The 14,428-nt window shown below is 45.8% G+C and overlaps 1 protein-coding gene across 6 annotated transcripts in view; it reads left to right on the top strand.

The window, feature by feature from the left end:
* Positions 1 to 14,428, top strand: part of LOC112225182 (protein TANC1) — a 183,587-nt gene extending 169,159 nt beyond the window's left edge. For 3 of the 6 annotated variants that reach the window (XM_024388874.2, XM_024388875.2, XM_042306990.1), the window contains 8 exons: positions 5,325 to 5,458; positions 5,566 to 5,692; positions 6,000 to 6,175; positions 6,463 to 6,595; positions 8,738 to 8,829; positions 10,779 to 10,925; positions 11,580 to 11,680; positions 11,866 to 14,428. In XM_024388874.2, the coding sequence (XP_024244642.1) occupies positions 5,325 to 5,458; positions 5,566 to 5,692; positions 6,000 to 6,175; positions 6,463 to 6,595; positions 8,738 to 8,829; positions 10,779 to 10,925; positions 11,580 to 11,680; positions 11,866 to 13,570 (2,615 nt within the window). In that variant the 3' untranslated portion in view covers positions 13,571 to 14,428. Of the gene's footprint in view, positions 1 to 5,324; positions 5,459 to 5,565; positions 5,693 to 5,999; positions 6,176 to 6,462; positions 6,596 to 8,589; positions 8,716 to 8,737; positions 8,830 to 10,778; positions 10,926 to 11,579; positions 11,685 to 11,865 lie in introns of those variants that run through there. The other 3 variants (XM_024388876.2, XM_024388877.2, XM_024388878.2) reach the window with 3 other exon arrangements.

The following is a 14,428-nucleotide window of genomic DNA, read 5'->3' on the forward strand; positions in this document are numbered from 1 at the left end:
TGTGTACTGAATGAGTAAACACACATCGTTAGGATAGTGTTTCCCAAATGGCACATTATTCCATTAATAGTGCACTACTTTTCACCAGGGTCCATAGGGAATAGGGTGCCATCTCGAATGCTGGCTACAGCAGTACAGCTTTTTAGAAATTCTTCTTGTGGTTTTTGTTATCATCTTGGCCTCTTGTGGAAAGCTGCACACTGGAGATAAAGACAGACAGAGACTGACACCACAGATTCTCTTCTCTGAGGTAGTCCGTTAAAGATGAGAGTACAACAGCACAGAGCGGGATCTGTGAGTGTCTGTTAAGTGTTCCAAGTAGCAGAACTTCACTTGTAAGACCCGAGAATAAAGAAACCCATTTTATATGATCATGGTGACCAACTGTTGCTCAGAAATCCTCAAATGGTCCAGAATTTCCCAACTCTTCATCATTCGGGCAGCTCATTTAATGATGTGTGTTTTTTTAGAGCACACAGTCTAATGGTGAGAGAGGGAGAAAATTTAGAGCACACAATCTAATGATGAGAGAATGTGAACAATAGTCTCTCTGTGGCCTCAGTAGTATGCCAGGTTGGTGTAGACAGCCAGCCTAGCAGTAACAAATGGCTCTGAGATGTAGGTCAGCCCATTAGGTCTAGGGGAGAGAGGCTCCTGCATCACAAATAGTACCCTATTCCCTATAGTGCACTACTTTAGACCAGAGCCCAATGGGCCCTTGTCAAAAGTAGTGCACTACATAGGGAATAGGGTGCCATTTTGGACACCGATTATGCGTTCTCCTCAGTGCTACTGCTGCTAACTGGTGCTGCTTCTACAAAATACATTTCCTGGCCCAAAAAAGTGCTGAATGGCTTTGGAGCTTATTACATCCTAGGGACAAAGATATCCCCTTTCGAAATGGCCCTTCTTCTCTGGAAACGGCTGCTTTCCATCTTAGGGGCCGCGTGTTCGTAGGGCTGAGGAATGGGCCAGTGTTATTTTAGATTGGGCCAGAAACCTTTTATTTTTTTAATCATAAAGTGCTGCATACTGCTGCATAACAACATTTCTGTTCACACCCCCACCACCTACTTTGTTTCCTACTTAGAGAAGGATAGAGGCCTACTTTCTTTTTACTTGTTTAGACGGTAGTGCAAGAGGTATAGGACAAAATGCTAATTTATTATAACGGGTAGGCAGGTGTGTATGGTGTGTTTTAAACTGAGCGGATTTACACCCAGGCCTTGGCTGGTGGCCCTGTATACATGACCATTGCTGTGAATAATCAGTAGTCATGCTTGCCTTCATTCTCAAAGTCATCCAGTATGTGTCATCTGCTGTAGCTAGAGGTGAAAGAAACGCACACCTATTTAGGCGAGGTGCTGGCTAGCGGAGTGGAACACTCAAAAAAATAAAGGAGAGCCGCACACTCTAGGAGCTCAGATGCAAAAATATTTATGTCCAACGTTTCGATGGACAAGCTGTAGCTGACAGTGATCCAACATTTACTGTACCTCTGAGCTCTATGTATTCACCTGGATGTTAAACCTAACTCCCATCCGTTCCAGGCTAATACAGGTCACAGGTGGCCCCATGACGCCAGGCACAACACCAGCGAGCTAAAACAAGGAGACGCGCTCCAACACCCATCTCCGCAAATGAACACGTTTTGAAAGCTAATTGCACCCACCTGGCACTAGGCTCATTCAAAGCAACACTTTGTATTCGAGAATAGGCAAATGTGCATTATTTTGGGCACTGTGGTTGGTTTAAACTCTTTGAAAATATGTATTTTAGCAAACAAAGAAGCTACGCTTCTCTGCACTCTTCCTGACCACTTGGGAGCTCCACTTAAATGGCTGTATTCAATGCCTCTTTACGGGTATGATTGGGTTGTAAATTCAATGGAGAGCCATCACAGGGAAAAGAACATTTACACTTAAATGTTGTGGATACGGCATAGACAGCAGAACTGGTTCGGCCTTAGAAATACTGCAAGTGAATATCATAGCCTGAAGTCTTTTATATGAATTTTGTTTGAGGGTTTATAAACCTAATCCAGAGGCCTGTATGGAGATATACAGCAGGAGAAAACTCCGTAAGATAGCCCAGGTGAAATACCCTCCCGAAAATTGACATTCATCGCTACAGCGCTGAACAAATTCCTTCAGTTAACAACCTGTCAGAGAAAAATAATTTCATATTTGAAGGGCAAAGTGTGAAAGAAATAACATCTTTATGCAAATAGGCCCACTGTACTTTGTTTGGATAGCGAGAGATTGGATTACGTCTCTGTGTTGGCACTATCATGTAAAATCCCTCCTCAGAATGACAGAGTTTTACCTCTGGGAAGGAGAAAGGGTAATAGTGGTGTCTTCTTTGTAGAATAGATGTGAATAAGTCGGCAGCAGTTGAAAAGATTAGGGGAAAGACAAATAGACACAGTGCGGTATAACCTTTGTGATCACGTAGCATATATCTCAAGTTACAAGAGAGGAGCTATTGTGAGGTTATATGGTTTCTGTAGAAATGGACAAATGGAGGTTGTTTTCCATCTGTAAAAGAGGTTTGTGCATGTTATAAATTGTACACGCCACAAATGAGTAATGCAGTGGCCAAGTCAAACAGCGGCCCTGACATTTTCTACATTACTTAATAAAACGATGAGATCAACTTCTCATTATCATGAAATATTCAGTTGCGCCACTGGGTGTAGCCTCGTATATTGTCTTGTCATCCACTGTAATTATGCCTGTAAGAATCTTTTTAAATGATGAAATCACCCCCGTTTATAGGAGGTGTTTAATACATGTGGTGTTTAGTTGGCTGTGTTCTAAGTGTTTGGTTGTGTTTAATTATTTACACGGCGGTGGGTTGTTGCGTGCGCCGCTCGACCATCAGTCATTCATCCCGACACAGGGGGGGTGAGAGAGAGCGGTTTCTCTTACGGAGTATGTAGACAAGCGTGCAGAGCGGTGTGGAAACACCACAGTCGTGACACCACAGTCAAGGATGCCAGTCCCAGGTGGGAGGACGCACACCAGGATGATATGTCAGCGAGTAGTTTCTCTGCTAGTGGAGTGAACTTGTAATGACCTAGACCTATAGAAACAGACCACAGCTCCCATGATGCCACAGTCAGGAAGTAGGTCTTCATCTGATAGATACTGTATGTTGCTGAGGTGTCCTTGACTGACAGATACAGCTGGGACCCTGCTTCTCCAGTTTGTTAGCCCAGCAATGGTCTCCTGAAATGGCAAAATCAACTACATTTGAGCGACTAGTGCTTGTTTACGAACTGATGCGGGACACTGTGCACTACTTTTGACCAGGGCCTATAGGGTTTTTCTGGTCAACAGTAGTGTACAATTATTGGGAATAGACTGCCATTTGGCACACAGTCTTTCAGCCTTTGGGATAGTTTGGTCAGGAAGAGGACCGGTCTGTCCGTGTTTGGTCTGTTTATCAGTCAGTGATTTACAGTCCACCCCTCAGGACAGCAGTCTTAGTGGGCCAGACCAGAGAGAGAGGCAGATTAGGAGAAAAGATCAAGTTGAGTGGCTTATTACAGAACATGACTAAGATATCAATCTGCACGGCTCTATGAAGGAGGGAAGGAAGGATGGAGGGAGACCAAGATATAGAGGGAATGGGCACAGTAAAGAGACACGTTTGTGAGATCAGAGAGATTATCAAACACATTGAATTGGCCTTGGAAGATCACAGATGGATGCCACTGCGGTCTCCTGTAGGGTTTGAAAGTAGTATACAGACCAAACTTTTCATTGGGTGTTCCCTAATGTTCGACTAATAGAGGCACATAGGATTCTTATCAATGTCTCAAAATGGATGCATCCCTAAAAGAGCGCACAGTAACAATAATGTCCGTCTTCGACTGCTGTTGTTCCAGAGGGTGTGTCCCAAGTGGCACCCTATTCCCTATGGGCCCTGGTCAAAAGTAGTGTGCTACATAGAGAGTAGGGTGCTATTTGGGACGCATACCATAGTCTCTCTGCTCTGAGGAAATATGCTAGGGGAGCAGATGGAGGTTGTGGTTGGCTGAGACGTAACGGCCCTCCGCTCACACTCCCATCATGATGGATGATGCCCCTCAGCCTGAGACAGGTGCTCTGGGTCTTTAATCTGGGTCTTTCGTTTTCCTGAGGTGAATCCGAATGCACCACCAGTCTCTCTCTGTGTGGGTTTATTGTTCGGATACCAACTTTCATCCAAGACTTGAATCTGATTATGAACTGGGTGGTTCGAGCCCTGAATGCTGACAGCTGTGGTATATCAGACCTTATACCACGGGTATGACAAAACATTTATTTTTACTGATCTAATTATGTTGGTAACCAGTTTATAATAGCAATAGCCAATATACCACGGGTAAGGGCTGTGTCTAGGCATTCAGCGTTGCGTCGTGCGTAAGAACAGCCCTTAGCCGTGGTATATTGGCCTTATACCACACTTCCTCGGGAGTCCCTCCCTTATTGCTTAAATCTACCACATCTCATAGTAAAAGTATAGTATCCACTGAATGTGGGCCTACTGCTATGGCTCAGTGTGCTAATCAGGAGATGAGAAACACATGGACTGTAGTATTCTTTTCACAGCATCTTAGTATGTTATGTTGAAGATACTTGAATCTGTCTTTATTAAAGTACCTTAACCTATTCTGTAACAGAAATGGCAAAGCTGTACCAGCAAACTAATGGTATCTTATTGAGTTTTTTCCCTGTTGTCATCATTTTGGACCCGCTATTCTGCTAAACATTAGATAAGATCACTACTCAAGTCTCAAAGCTTTCTCTCTTGGCACAAGTTAACAATTCCGGTATTTGTATTAATGGCATACCTATATACATAATGTGTGTGCGTTCATGTAACATTGGGACGGTTTCTGGGTGAACAGCCAAACTTCCTGATCACCTGTATTATGTTTATTTTTGTCAAGTAATGACAGGCACAATACAAGTTTCCAAGAGATAAGATTTCACATAGATTTGCAAACAACAATACAATCAAGACAGTATTGTTTCCTACAGGTTAGCTTTATCAGCCTCGATTTAAAATTCAGACACTTGTTTTTTTCCCTCTAAATTATGTTATATTGTCAAGAAGGAAATAATACTGAATTGTGTTTTAGTCCAATTATCGGCACTCAGTGGATAGACAACTAAATGCTGTATGTTTTCAACTTAAATGTGGACTAGAGGGAGCAGGCCCTGTCTCGAGTGAGCCAGACCCTGTCCTGTGTATGTGTGAGGTCTCACCATTGGTGCAGTAGTGCCCTAGCTGACCCGGGTCCAGTCCTGACCCCTTTCCTCTGGTCTCCTCAGCTCTGACGGCGGCGGCGGGTCGGGGCAAGATGGACGTGTGTGGCTTCCTGCTGGAGCACGGGGCCATGGTGCAGCAGGTCAACCGCAGGGGGGTCTTCCCTCTCTTCTGTGCTGTCAGACAAGGACACTGGCAGGTGAGACACACACACGATCATATTGCCTCAAACTACAGTTACACGTCAAAGGAACCTTGATGATTTACCCCGAGGAAGTGGAGTTCAAGTCTGTTTGTGCGGGTTAGATTGCAGAGCTGCTGCTGCAGCAGCATGGTGCTGACGTGAACATCAGTGACAAACAGGGACGGACACTACTAATGGTGGCGGCGTGCGAGGGCCACCTGAGCACTGCCGACTTTCTGCTGTCAAAGGGTGAGCTACCACGATGCTACGCTAGATCGTGCTTGCATCCCAAATGGCACCCTATTCCCTTTATAGTGCACAATTTTTTACCGGGGCTCATAGGAGTCTCAAAAGTAGTGCACTGTATAGGAAATAGGGTGCCATTTGGGACGGAGACCATGTCAGCCGTCACAATGTAAACCAGTCTGCTCTTTCTCTAAAGTCAGATTCAATCAAAATTCAAAAGTATTCAAATATCGAATGGTTTGTTGAGGGAAGGTCATATGCTGTGGTTTTGATAATTCTGCTGTTGAATGCTTGATTTATTCTTCACTAGGTGCGTCGTTGACGTCGATGGACAAGGAAGGGTTAACGCCCATGAGCTGGGCGTGTTTGAAAGGACATAAGAACGTTGTGCAGTTTCTGGTGGAGAAGGGTGCGGTCATAGACCACACAGACAAGAATGGACGGACTCCGCTGGACCTGGCCGCCTTCTACGGCGACGCGGAGATTGTGAGTAGCGAGATACATTGACAGACAGTGAGACTGACAGACAGGCAGACGGACGGACGGGACAGGAAGACAGACAAGATAGAGACAGACAGACAGTTATTAAGCTCAGTCTAAATCGGTCTCACTAGGCCTGCCCCTTAGTTAGGCCCAACACAAGTGCTCTGGGTCTCCTTATGAGACACACACTGCTGGGAATTACCACGGATCTATAGGAGAGTTAAGAGTGTTTGTTCTGACTGTAGGCGACTTAAGAGTGTGTGTTTGACTGTGTTGCTCCGGTTGTGAAGGTCCATTACCTGGTGGAGAAAGGAGCCGTGATAGAGCATGTAGACTACAGTGGTATGAGGCCGTTGGACCGGGCGATAGGGTGTCGGAACACATCGGTAGTGGTGACCCTGCTGAAGAAGGGGGCTAAACTGGGTAAGAAACTAAGAACTGTAACTATAATTTGTGTTGGTTTCTAGATACACTGTTCTTTCCTACAACCTTATAGTCTAGTGATTGAACTACTTTGGCTTTACAATAGTAATGAGAGAAAGGTGACTTGAGCCTTAGTAAGACTTCAGTCTTACTAAATATAATGAGGTTATCGCCATGGAATCTGGATGCTCAGTGCTAAAATCGGGAATTTGAAATAATGTCCTATCGTGATTCTGTACTTATAAAATCGGCCAATAGACAATGTTACCCCCCCCCCCAAAAATGATACATAAATAAAAATAACGTTTAAAAAGACAGCTAGCGCAAGCGCACATGCTTCGGGAGGGATGAGAGGAATCACGGCCATGACAAAAGTGATTGAGTAGAGCAACTCTGGAATAGGTTACTAGTTAAATCACCATGGGCTGCAGAGCAAGCAACTCTTCTGTCCTCAGAACTGGATAATTATCAAATGATTAGCATTTTTGCCTCATGCTCCTCTCTTGGCCTAGGCTATATGTCAGTAGTTTGCATATTGTTAGAATAATATGGAAACAGGCCTAGCCCAACTCTAGGCTGCGCATCATTTCATTCATAACCTTTTCTCAGTTCTAGGCTTTTTTTCTTGGTATTGTTGGCATCTTGGTATTGTTTGCTCAATTTCACTTGTCTGTAGTGTTGGTCATTCAAAATAAAGCTGTAAGAATAGATTTGTTTTCTATCTTTCTATTGTTGTTGATCTCTCATTATTACCTTAGGTCTACAATATTTAAGTTATTCTACATTGTTCTCTTGCATTCTGTAAGTATAACATGTTTTTTGGAAGTAGGCTATAGCAAATAGGAATATAGGCGGTCTACTCGGAATGTCACCCATGTACTGCCCTGCTCTTTACTGCGCGGTGCCAGTCATTTTGAAATGGGTATCGTCTGTCACATTGCGATGTCTTCACCATCGACAACGGCTGTCGGTCATCCTCAATAGACGATACTATGGTAATATTACCCAAACCTAGTGCTAAATTCAAGGGCAATGACACTGAACAGATTTCAACCAGGATTCACCTAGTGTGTAGTAGGCTTGGGCCATATACCGTTTGGGGGGGTGCATACTACGCCACTGCTTAGTACTATAAGTTAAGTAGAACTATAAGAAATGTTAAGATGTGTCAAATAAATCATATCCATCTCATGGTAGCAGCTATGTATTTGGTTTGGTAACTTGCTACGTGGCTAGGTCAATATCAATATTTTTGGTTACAGCAGAGATGTTCAATCAAAAATTTATTTTTTTGTGTGCACTTTCGGTAATACCGTTTACCCCGGTGTGGTACAGAAATGGTACGACGGTATGAAAATCTGGAAGACCGCCCAACCCTAATGTGTACCATCTCTCTCTCTCTCCCTCCCGCTCTTTCTCTCTCTCGCACTCTCTTTGTGTGTCTGTGAGTTTCCTTTCTCCCAAAGGTGTGCCGGCGTGCTAATTTGAGAAAGTGACTTATCACCAAAATGACATTCACTGAGCTATCTAGGCCTAGAGCTTATCTCCCTCATTTTACATCTGCAGTGTGGGCCAGCCAGGCACCTCACCCAGAGTTAGCTAATGGCCAATAACTCCAACCCTCTCCCCTTGCCCTGGTAGCAATGTAGTCTGCTCTTAGCACACAATGCTATCAGTCTCTATTATCTCAATTGCCTTTACGACCAGCAAATCACCATTTTGTTTCATATCAATGCAATTATAGGTACAGTATATCCACTGGCAAACTCTCTCAGTATTATCAGTGCAGGAAATAAAATGGTCGACACAAAATCAGAAAACATGAGGCAATTTAAGCCTGGAAAGGTCCAAAATGAATTAATCACATTTTATAGCCAACAGTTTCAAATGATCTTCTGCCTTTCTGAATGCTTTTCTCTTTGCATGATTCCTTCCCTCCTTCAATCTCTCATCCTTTTTCTCTTCTTCTAAACTGCTTTCAATGTAACCGTAAGGCTACAGAACGTCGCCTTATGATCGATCAGGTACAATCTTTAGGTAACTTTACCTTGTTACCAATTTCCTAGTGAATATAGTCTGTGGGTCGGGGAGCGGCAGTGGTGTAACTCTACTCTGTGTGTGTATGTCTGTGTGGACCAACAGGGAATGCAGCCTGGGCTATGGCCACATCCAAGCCTGACATCCTCATCATTCTCCTGCAGAAGCTTATGGAGGAGGGCAACGTGCTTTACAAGGTACAGAAAAGTGATTAGGTTTGCGTCCCAAATGGCACCATATGTACCCTGGTCAAATGTAGTGCAACCTATGTAGGCTCGCAATGGTGTATTGATATAGTCAAGTGTGTTCTGAGTAAATAGTATTTTACAATGGGCTACAATAAAATAAAAAAAGACTGGTGAATACAATATAATTACAGTGCATTCAGAAAGTATTCACACCACTTCGTTATCCACCTTTTGTTACGTTACAGCCTCATTCTAAAATGTATTTAAGTGTTTTTTTCATCATCAATCTACACACAATAATACCCCATAATGACAAAGCCAAAACAGGTTTTTAGAAATGTTTCCAAATGTACTAAACATTTTAAACTGACATATCACATTTACATAAGTATTCAGACCCTTTAATCAGTACTTTGTTGAAGCACCTTTGGCAGCGATTACAGCCTGGAGTCTTCTTGGGTATGATGCTACAAGATTGGCACACCTGTATTTGGGGAGTTTCTCTCATTCTTCTCTGGAGATCCTCTCAAGCTCTGTCAGGTTGGATGGGGAGCGTCGCTGCACAGATATTTTCAGGTCTCTCCAGAGATGTTCAATCAGGTTCAAGTCCGGGCTCTGGCTGGGTCACTCATGGACATTCAGAGATTTGTCCTGAAGCCACTCCTGCGTTGTCTTGGCGGTGTGCTTAGGGTCGTTGTCTTATTGGAAGGTGAACCTTCGCCCCAGTCTGAGGTCCTGAGTGCTTTGGAACACATTTTCATCAAGTTTCTTGCTGTACTTTTCCCCATTCATCTTTTCCTTGATCTTGACTAGTCTCCCAATCCCTGCCACTGAAAAACATCAGACCAGAGAATCTTGTTTCTCATGGTCTGAGAGTCCTTTAGGTGCCTTTTGTCAAACTCCAAGCAGGCTGTCATGTGCCTTTTACTGAGGAGTGGCTTCCGCCTGATTGGTGGAGTGCTACAGAGATGGTTGTTCTGCTGGAAGTGTCTCCCACCTCCACAGAGGAGCTCTAGGAAGAGTCTTGGTGCTTCCAAACGTCTTCCATTTAAGAATGATGGAGGTCACTGTTTTCTTGAGGACCTTCAATGCTTCAGACATTGTTTGGTACCCTTCCCCAGATCTGTGCCTCAGCACAATCCTGTCTCTGAGCTCTACGTTCAATTCCTTCAACCTCATGGCTTGGTTTTTGCTTTTTCACATGCACTGTCAACTGTGGGACCATATATAGACAGGTGTGTGCCTTTCCAAATCATGTCCAATCAATTGAATTTACCACAGGTGGACTCCAATCAAGTTGTAAAAACATCAAGGATGATCAATGCAAACTGGATGCACCTAAGCTCATAGCAAAGGGTCTGAATACTTATGTAAATAACGTTTTTAGTTTTTGATTTTTAATACATTTACAAACATGTCTAAAACCTGTTTTAAAAAATAAGGTATTGTGTGTAGATTGATGAGGGAAAAAATTGCATTTAAGCCATTTTAGAATAAGGCTGTAACGTTAAAAAAAAGTGAAGTGGTCTGAATACTTTCCGCACTGTATAACATGACGTCATTGGATTGATTGGCCATCAGAGGGAGTGTTTGGATAAAAAGGACACCTCAGCCACTGTAATTTGGATGAGAGGTAACAACAATGACTGTTATATTTTGAGCAGCTCAATGCGACGCAGCAGAGATGAATGGGTGTGTGCAACGTCAAACTCACCCTTTGAGCTGGGATTGATCCGTGACATTTAACAGATTGAGTTTTGTGGCAGAAAGGACAATCCGCTCAGGTGGGACCTGTGTGTGATTGATGACAAAGGGAGGGACTGTGTGTGAGCTGCTGCGACGTGCCAGTTGGGTTGGGGGAGGATCTGACAACCTACCTTCTCTCCCGCTCTCTCCCCCTATCCCCTCCCTCCCTCCCTCCCCCCCCCACACACACACACACACACACACACCTTCAGAAAGGGAAGATGAAAGAGGCAGCCCAGAGGTACCAGTATGCTCTGAGGAAGTTTCCCAGGGAAGGGTTCGGTGATGACCTAAAGGCCTTCAAAGAGCTGAGGGTGTCTCTGTACCTCAACCTCTCCCGCTGTCGCAGGAAAACCAACGTAAGATTCCTCACATCTATCCTCCTCCCCTTTTATCCTCTAATGCTGTACATTTCTCCTCTAATTACTTGAACATTTGTTTCCAGTGGTCTCCGTTAAAAAGGCACAATATGTGATCAGGTCATGTATAACAGTAGCACGGGACAATGGAAGATAGATAAGGTGATGAAACTGTTGTTGTGCTGTGTGTTTTTGAACATGTTTGAAAGAAATGCTCAGCAGAAGATACAGTCCAAGCTAATGATTTCACAGACAGAAGTATGGCTGTTGTGGCTGCTGTTAGAGAGTAGTAGACTGTGCAATTTTGAGCAAATCCCTGTTCCAGGCCTATGATTGATGAAACGTACCATAAACTTAAAACAATGCTCTCAGAAACAGATTGAATGCATGAAATAATACTGTCTACTACTGGGACAGAAGTATAGCTATTTAGCAGTCCAGTTGAGTGAGTCTGATTGAGCCATTTGAGGCTAAATGATAAACTGTTTAGAAGTCCATAAGCGATAGTATGCTTGTAGTCATTACTGGGGCTAATGTCAGCTTGTTCCCATAAACAATCAAAGTGAGAGAGAGAGAGCTGGCCCCCTGGAAAATGTGCGTTTGCATTTCCCTGCATTGGTTAGTCGTATTGATCTTCCCCTTCCCTCGCAACAGGATTTTGGCATGGCTGAGGAGTTTGCTACAAAGGCCCTGGAGCTGAAACCCAAATCGTACGAGGCCTATTACGCCCGCGCCCGAGCTAAGAGGAGCAGCAGGTAAAGCTATTCATCAGGAGAAGCCTCAAGTGTCTCTTTTAGGGGGGTATTGTTAGTATGAATTGGGAGAATGGGGTTTGGCTTGTTTAGAAGTACTGCACTTCTCGACTGACCCACTTAGTCACTCTCATTCTCTCACGACCGCCCTTCTCGCTCTCCCTCTCCCCCCCTCCATCCCTCCACAGGCAGTTCACGGCAGCCATGGTTGACCTGCACGAAGCTGGAAAGCTGTGCCCCAACAACCGGGAGATCCGGCGGCTGCTGGCCCGTGTGGAGGATGAGTGTAAGCAGATGCAGCGCAGCACCACCCAGGGCAACCCGCAGGTGGCAACGTCCTCGTCCAACCAGACTCCGGCCAACCACGACTCTGATCACGAACACGAGGAAGAGGAGGAGGAGGAGGAGGAGGTGGTGTCGGAGCATAGAGTGGCTGTCAGTAGAGGTCTGGATGGACAGAACACTCTGAGGTTGAACGATGTGGAAGAGGAGGAGGGGACTTCTCAGCAGTCTCACCACTCAGAGAGAAGAGGAGAGAAGGGTGAGCCCTGGCCTCAGAAGATCTACTCCCTCAATAGAACTCTGCCTGACTCACTCAGTCTGGCCACTCAGCTGCCGCAGCAGCAGAACCCCAGGCCTGGCTCTCCCCCCTCCGGCCTCACAGGCCCTGGAAGACTGAGTCACCACCGCTACCCCCCCAGGGAGCCCAGAGAGCCCATGGCCCAGCAGGGCCTGGTCCTCCAACCCACCAAGCAGGCCCAGATAGTGAAAACCAACCAGCACATGAGCTCCCTGCAGGCAGGAGGCCGTCCCTCGGGGGCCAAGTCCCAGTACGCTCCCTCCAGCCCCCTGCCCAGCCGACACATGTCCAGCATGCTGAAGCCAGGTCCAGGGCTAGGCATCGACATCAGCCCTCTACCGCCCCCTCCTGACGAGCCCGTCTACGGGGAGCAACGCCTGTCCATGGCTGCTGCTTCGCAGTCCCAGAACATGGCTATGAGCCATCACTGTGACAGCGAGTCCCTGCACTTGTCCCAGACCAGCTACTCCTCCTGTAAGGCCCAGGACCGTCTGTCTGCCCACTCGGTGTCCTCCCTGGACGCACTGACTTCAGTGTCTCCCCAGGGCCTCCTCGACGCCTCAGGGCCAGGCCAGGAGCAGAGGAAGGAGTGCGGGGGTAACGGGGTCTCCCAGGCATGCTCCCAAGGGGGAGGCAGCAACATCAGGGTGTCCAGCTCCACCAGCTCCCTGGCGTCCAGCAGTAGCCTGTCTGACAGTGGCAAGCTGCATGGCCCTGATGTACGCACCAAAACCACCACAGACAAGGCAAAGCAGGGCCAGAATCAGGGAGGCACGAGCGAGTGGAAACCCAGGCCCTTCATGGGCATCATGGACAAGACGGCACGCTTTCTTCAGCAGCAACAACTGCAGCAGCAACAACTGCAGCAGCAACAGCAGCACCAAGGAATCCAGAGCCACCCGGGCCTTCAGCCCCCCACCGGAGCCCTCCGCAGCTGGCAGAGTCACTCCTCGGAGGGATTAGTGTGCCAATCCATGTCTGCCATGCAATCCATGTCTGCCATGGGCCTACAGGCGACAGGGGCGAACTGTGAGCTACCTTATGCCAAAACAGGGAGCACTTACTACGAGCAGCTCAAAGCTCCATCTCAGGGTGCTATGGGGAGCCTGCAGAACGGAATGCACTCGAAGGAATTCACAGAGAAGTTCTGCCAAGCAGCCACCTGTTACAAGGAATCCAAGCCAGCACTGGCCATGCCCTCGCACGCTTTTGTGGACAGTAAACCCAAGCAGCCGAGTTTAGCCCGAGATAATCCCGCCATTCACGTAGCCTCAATGAAACCAAAGCGATCATTCATAGAGTCAAATGTGTAGGGATATGTATCCCCCTTCTCTCAACACACACACACACACACACGCAGACACATGCGCTCATACCCACACACAGATACACACGCACATAGACAACACACTCAAGCACATTGTACACACATTAACACTCAACACACACGCATACACACACGGGCACACATACACACACAGATATGCATGCACACACACACACACACACACACACACACACACTCAACACACACATCTCTTAGCAAAAATTCCAAGTGGAGGGATTGCTTAAGTTTTTCCCAGCCCATCAAAAAATTGTGTTTTAGGTCTAAACTTTTAAAGAATTTTGTTCCCCCTGGTGAATATCCGCCACAGGCAGCGTTTTGAGTGAAGCAGAAACGGAACGGATTTCTTTCTTTCCTACTAATGCATACGGCTGTTTGCTTCTGTTACAGGACAACATGCTCCCTGTCATTCAGCAAAGCTGGAGACATTGCACTGAGACAGTCATTGGGCATGTACTAATAGACAAAACAGTCCCGGCACTTTACGCATTTACATAGGCCTTTAAGTAAAGTGCTTATACAATATAATGTTATTACTGAGTTGTTGAAGGTTGAGTATAAAACAATATGTGCATCCCAAATGGCACCGTATATAGTGCTCTACATTTGACCAACTCTGGTCAACAGTAGTGCACTACATAGGGAATCGGGTGCCATTTGGGACGCATACAATGGGATTTGAACTGTGTTCATTGTGTCAATGGTGCTGAAGGAAGAATTATGGAGCTATATACAGTGCATTCGGAAAGTATTCAGACCCCTAGACTTTGTCCACATTTTGTTACATTACAGCCTCATAAAAATACACACAATACCCCATATTGAC

Source organism: Oncorhynchus tshawytscha, linkage group LG26 (assembly GCF_018296145.1).
Source record: "Oncorhynchus tshawytscha isolate Ot180627B linkage group LG26, Otsh_v2.0, whole genome shotgun sequence".
NCBI classification, from domain to species: Eukaryota; Metazoa; Chordata; class Actinopteri; order Salmoniformes; family Salmonidae; genus Oncorhynchus; species Oncorhynchus tshawytscha.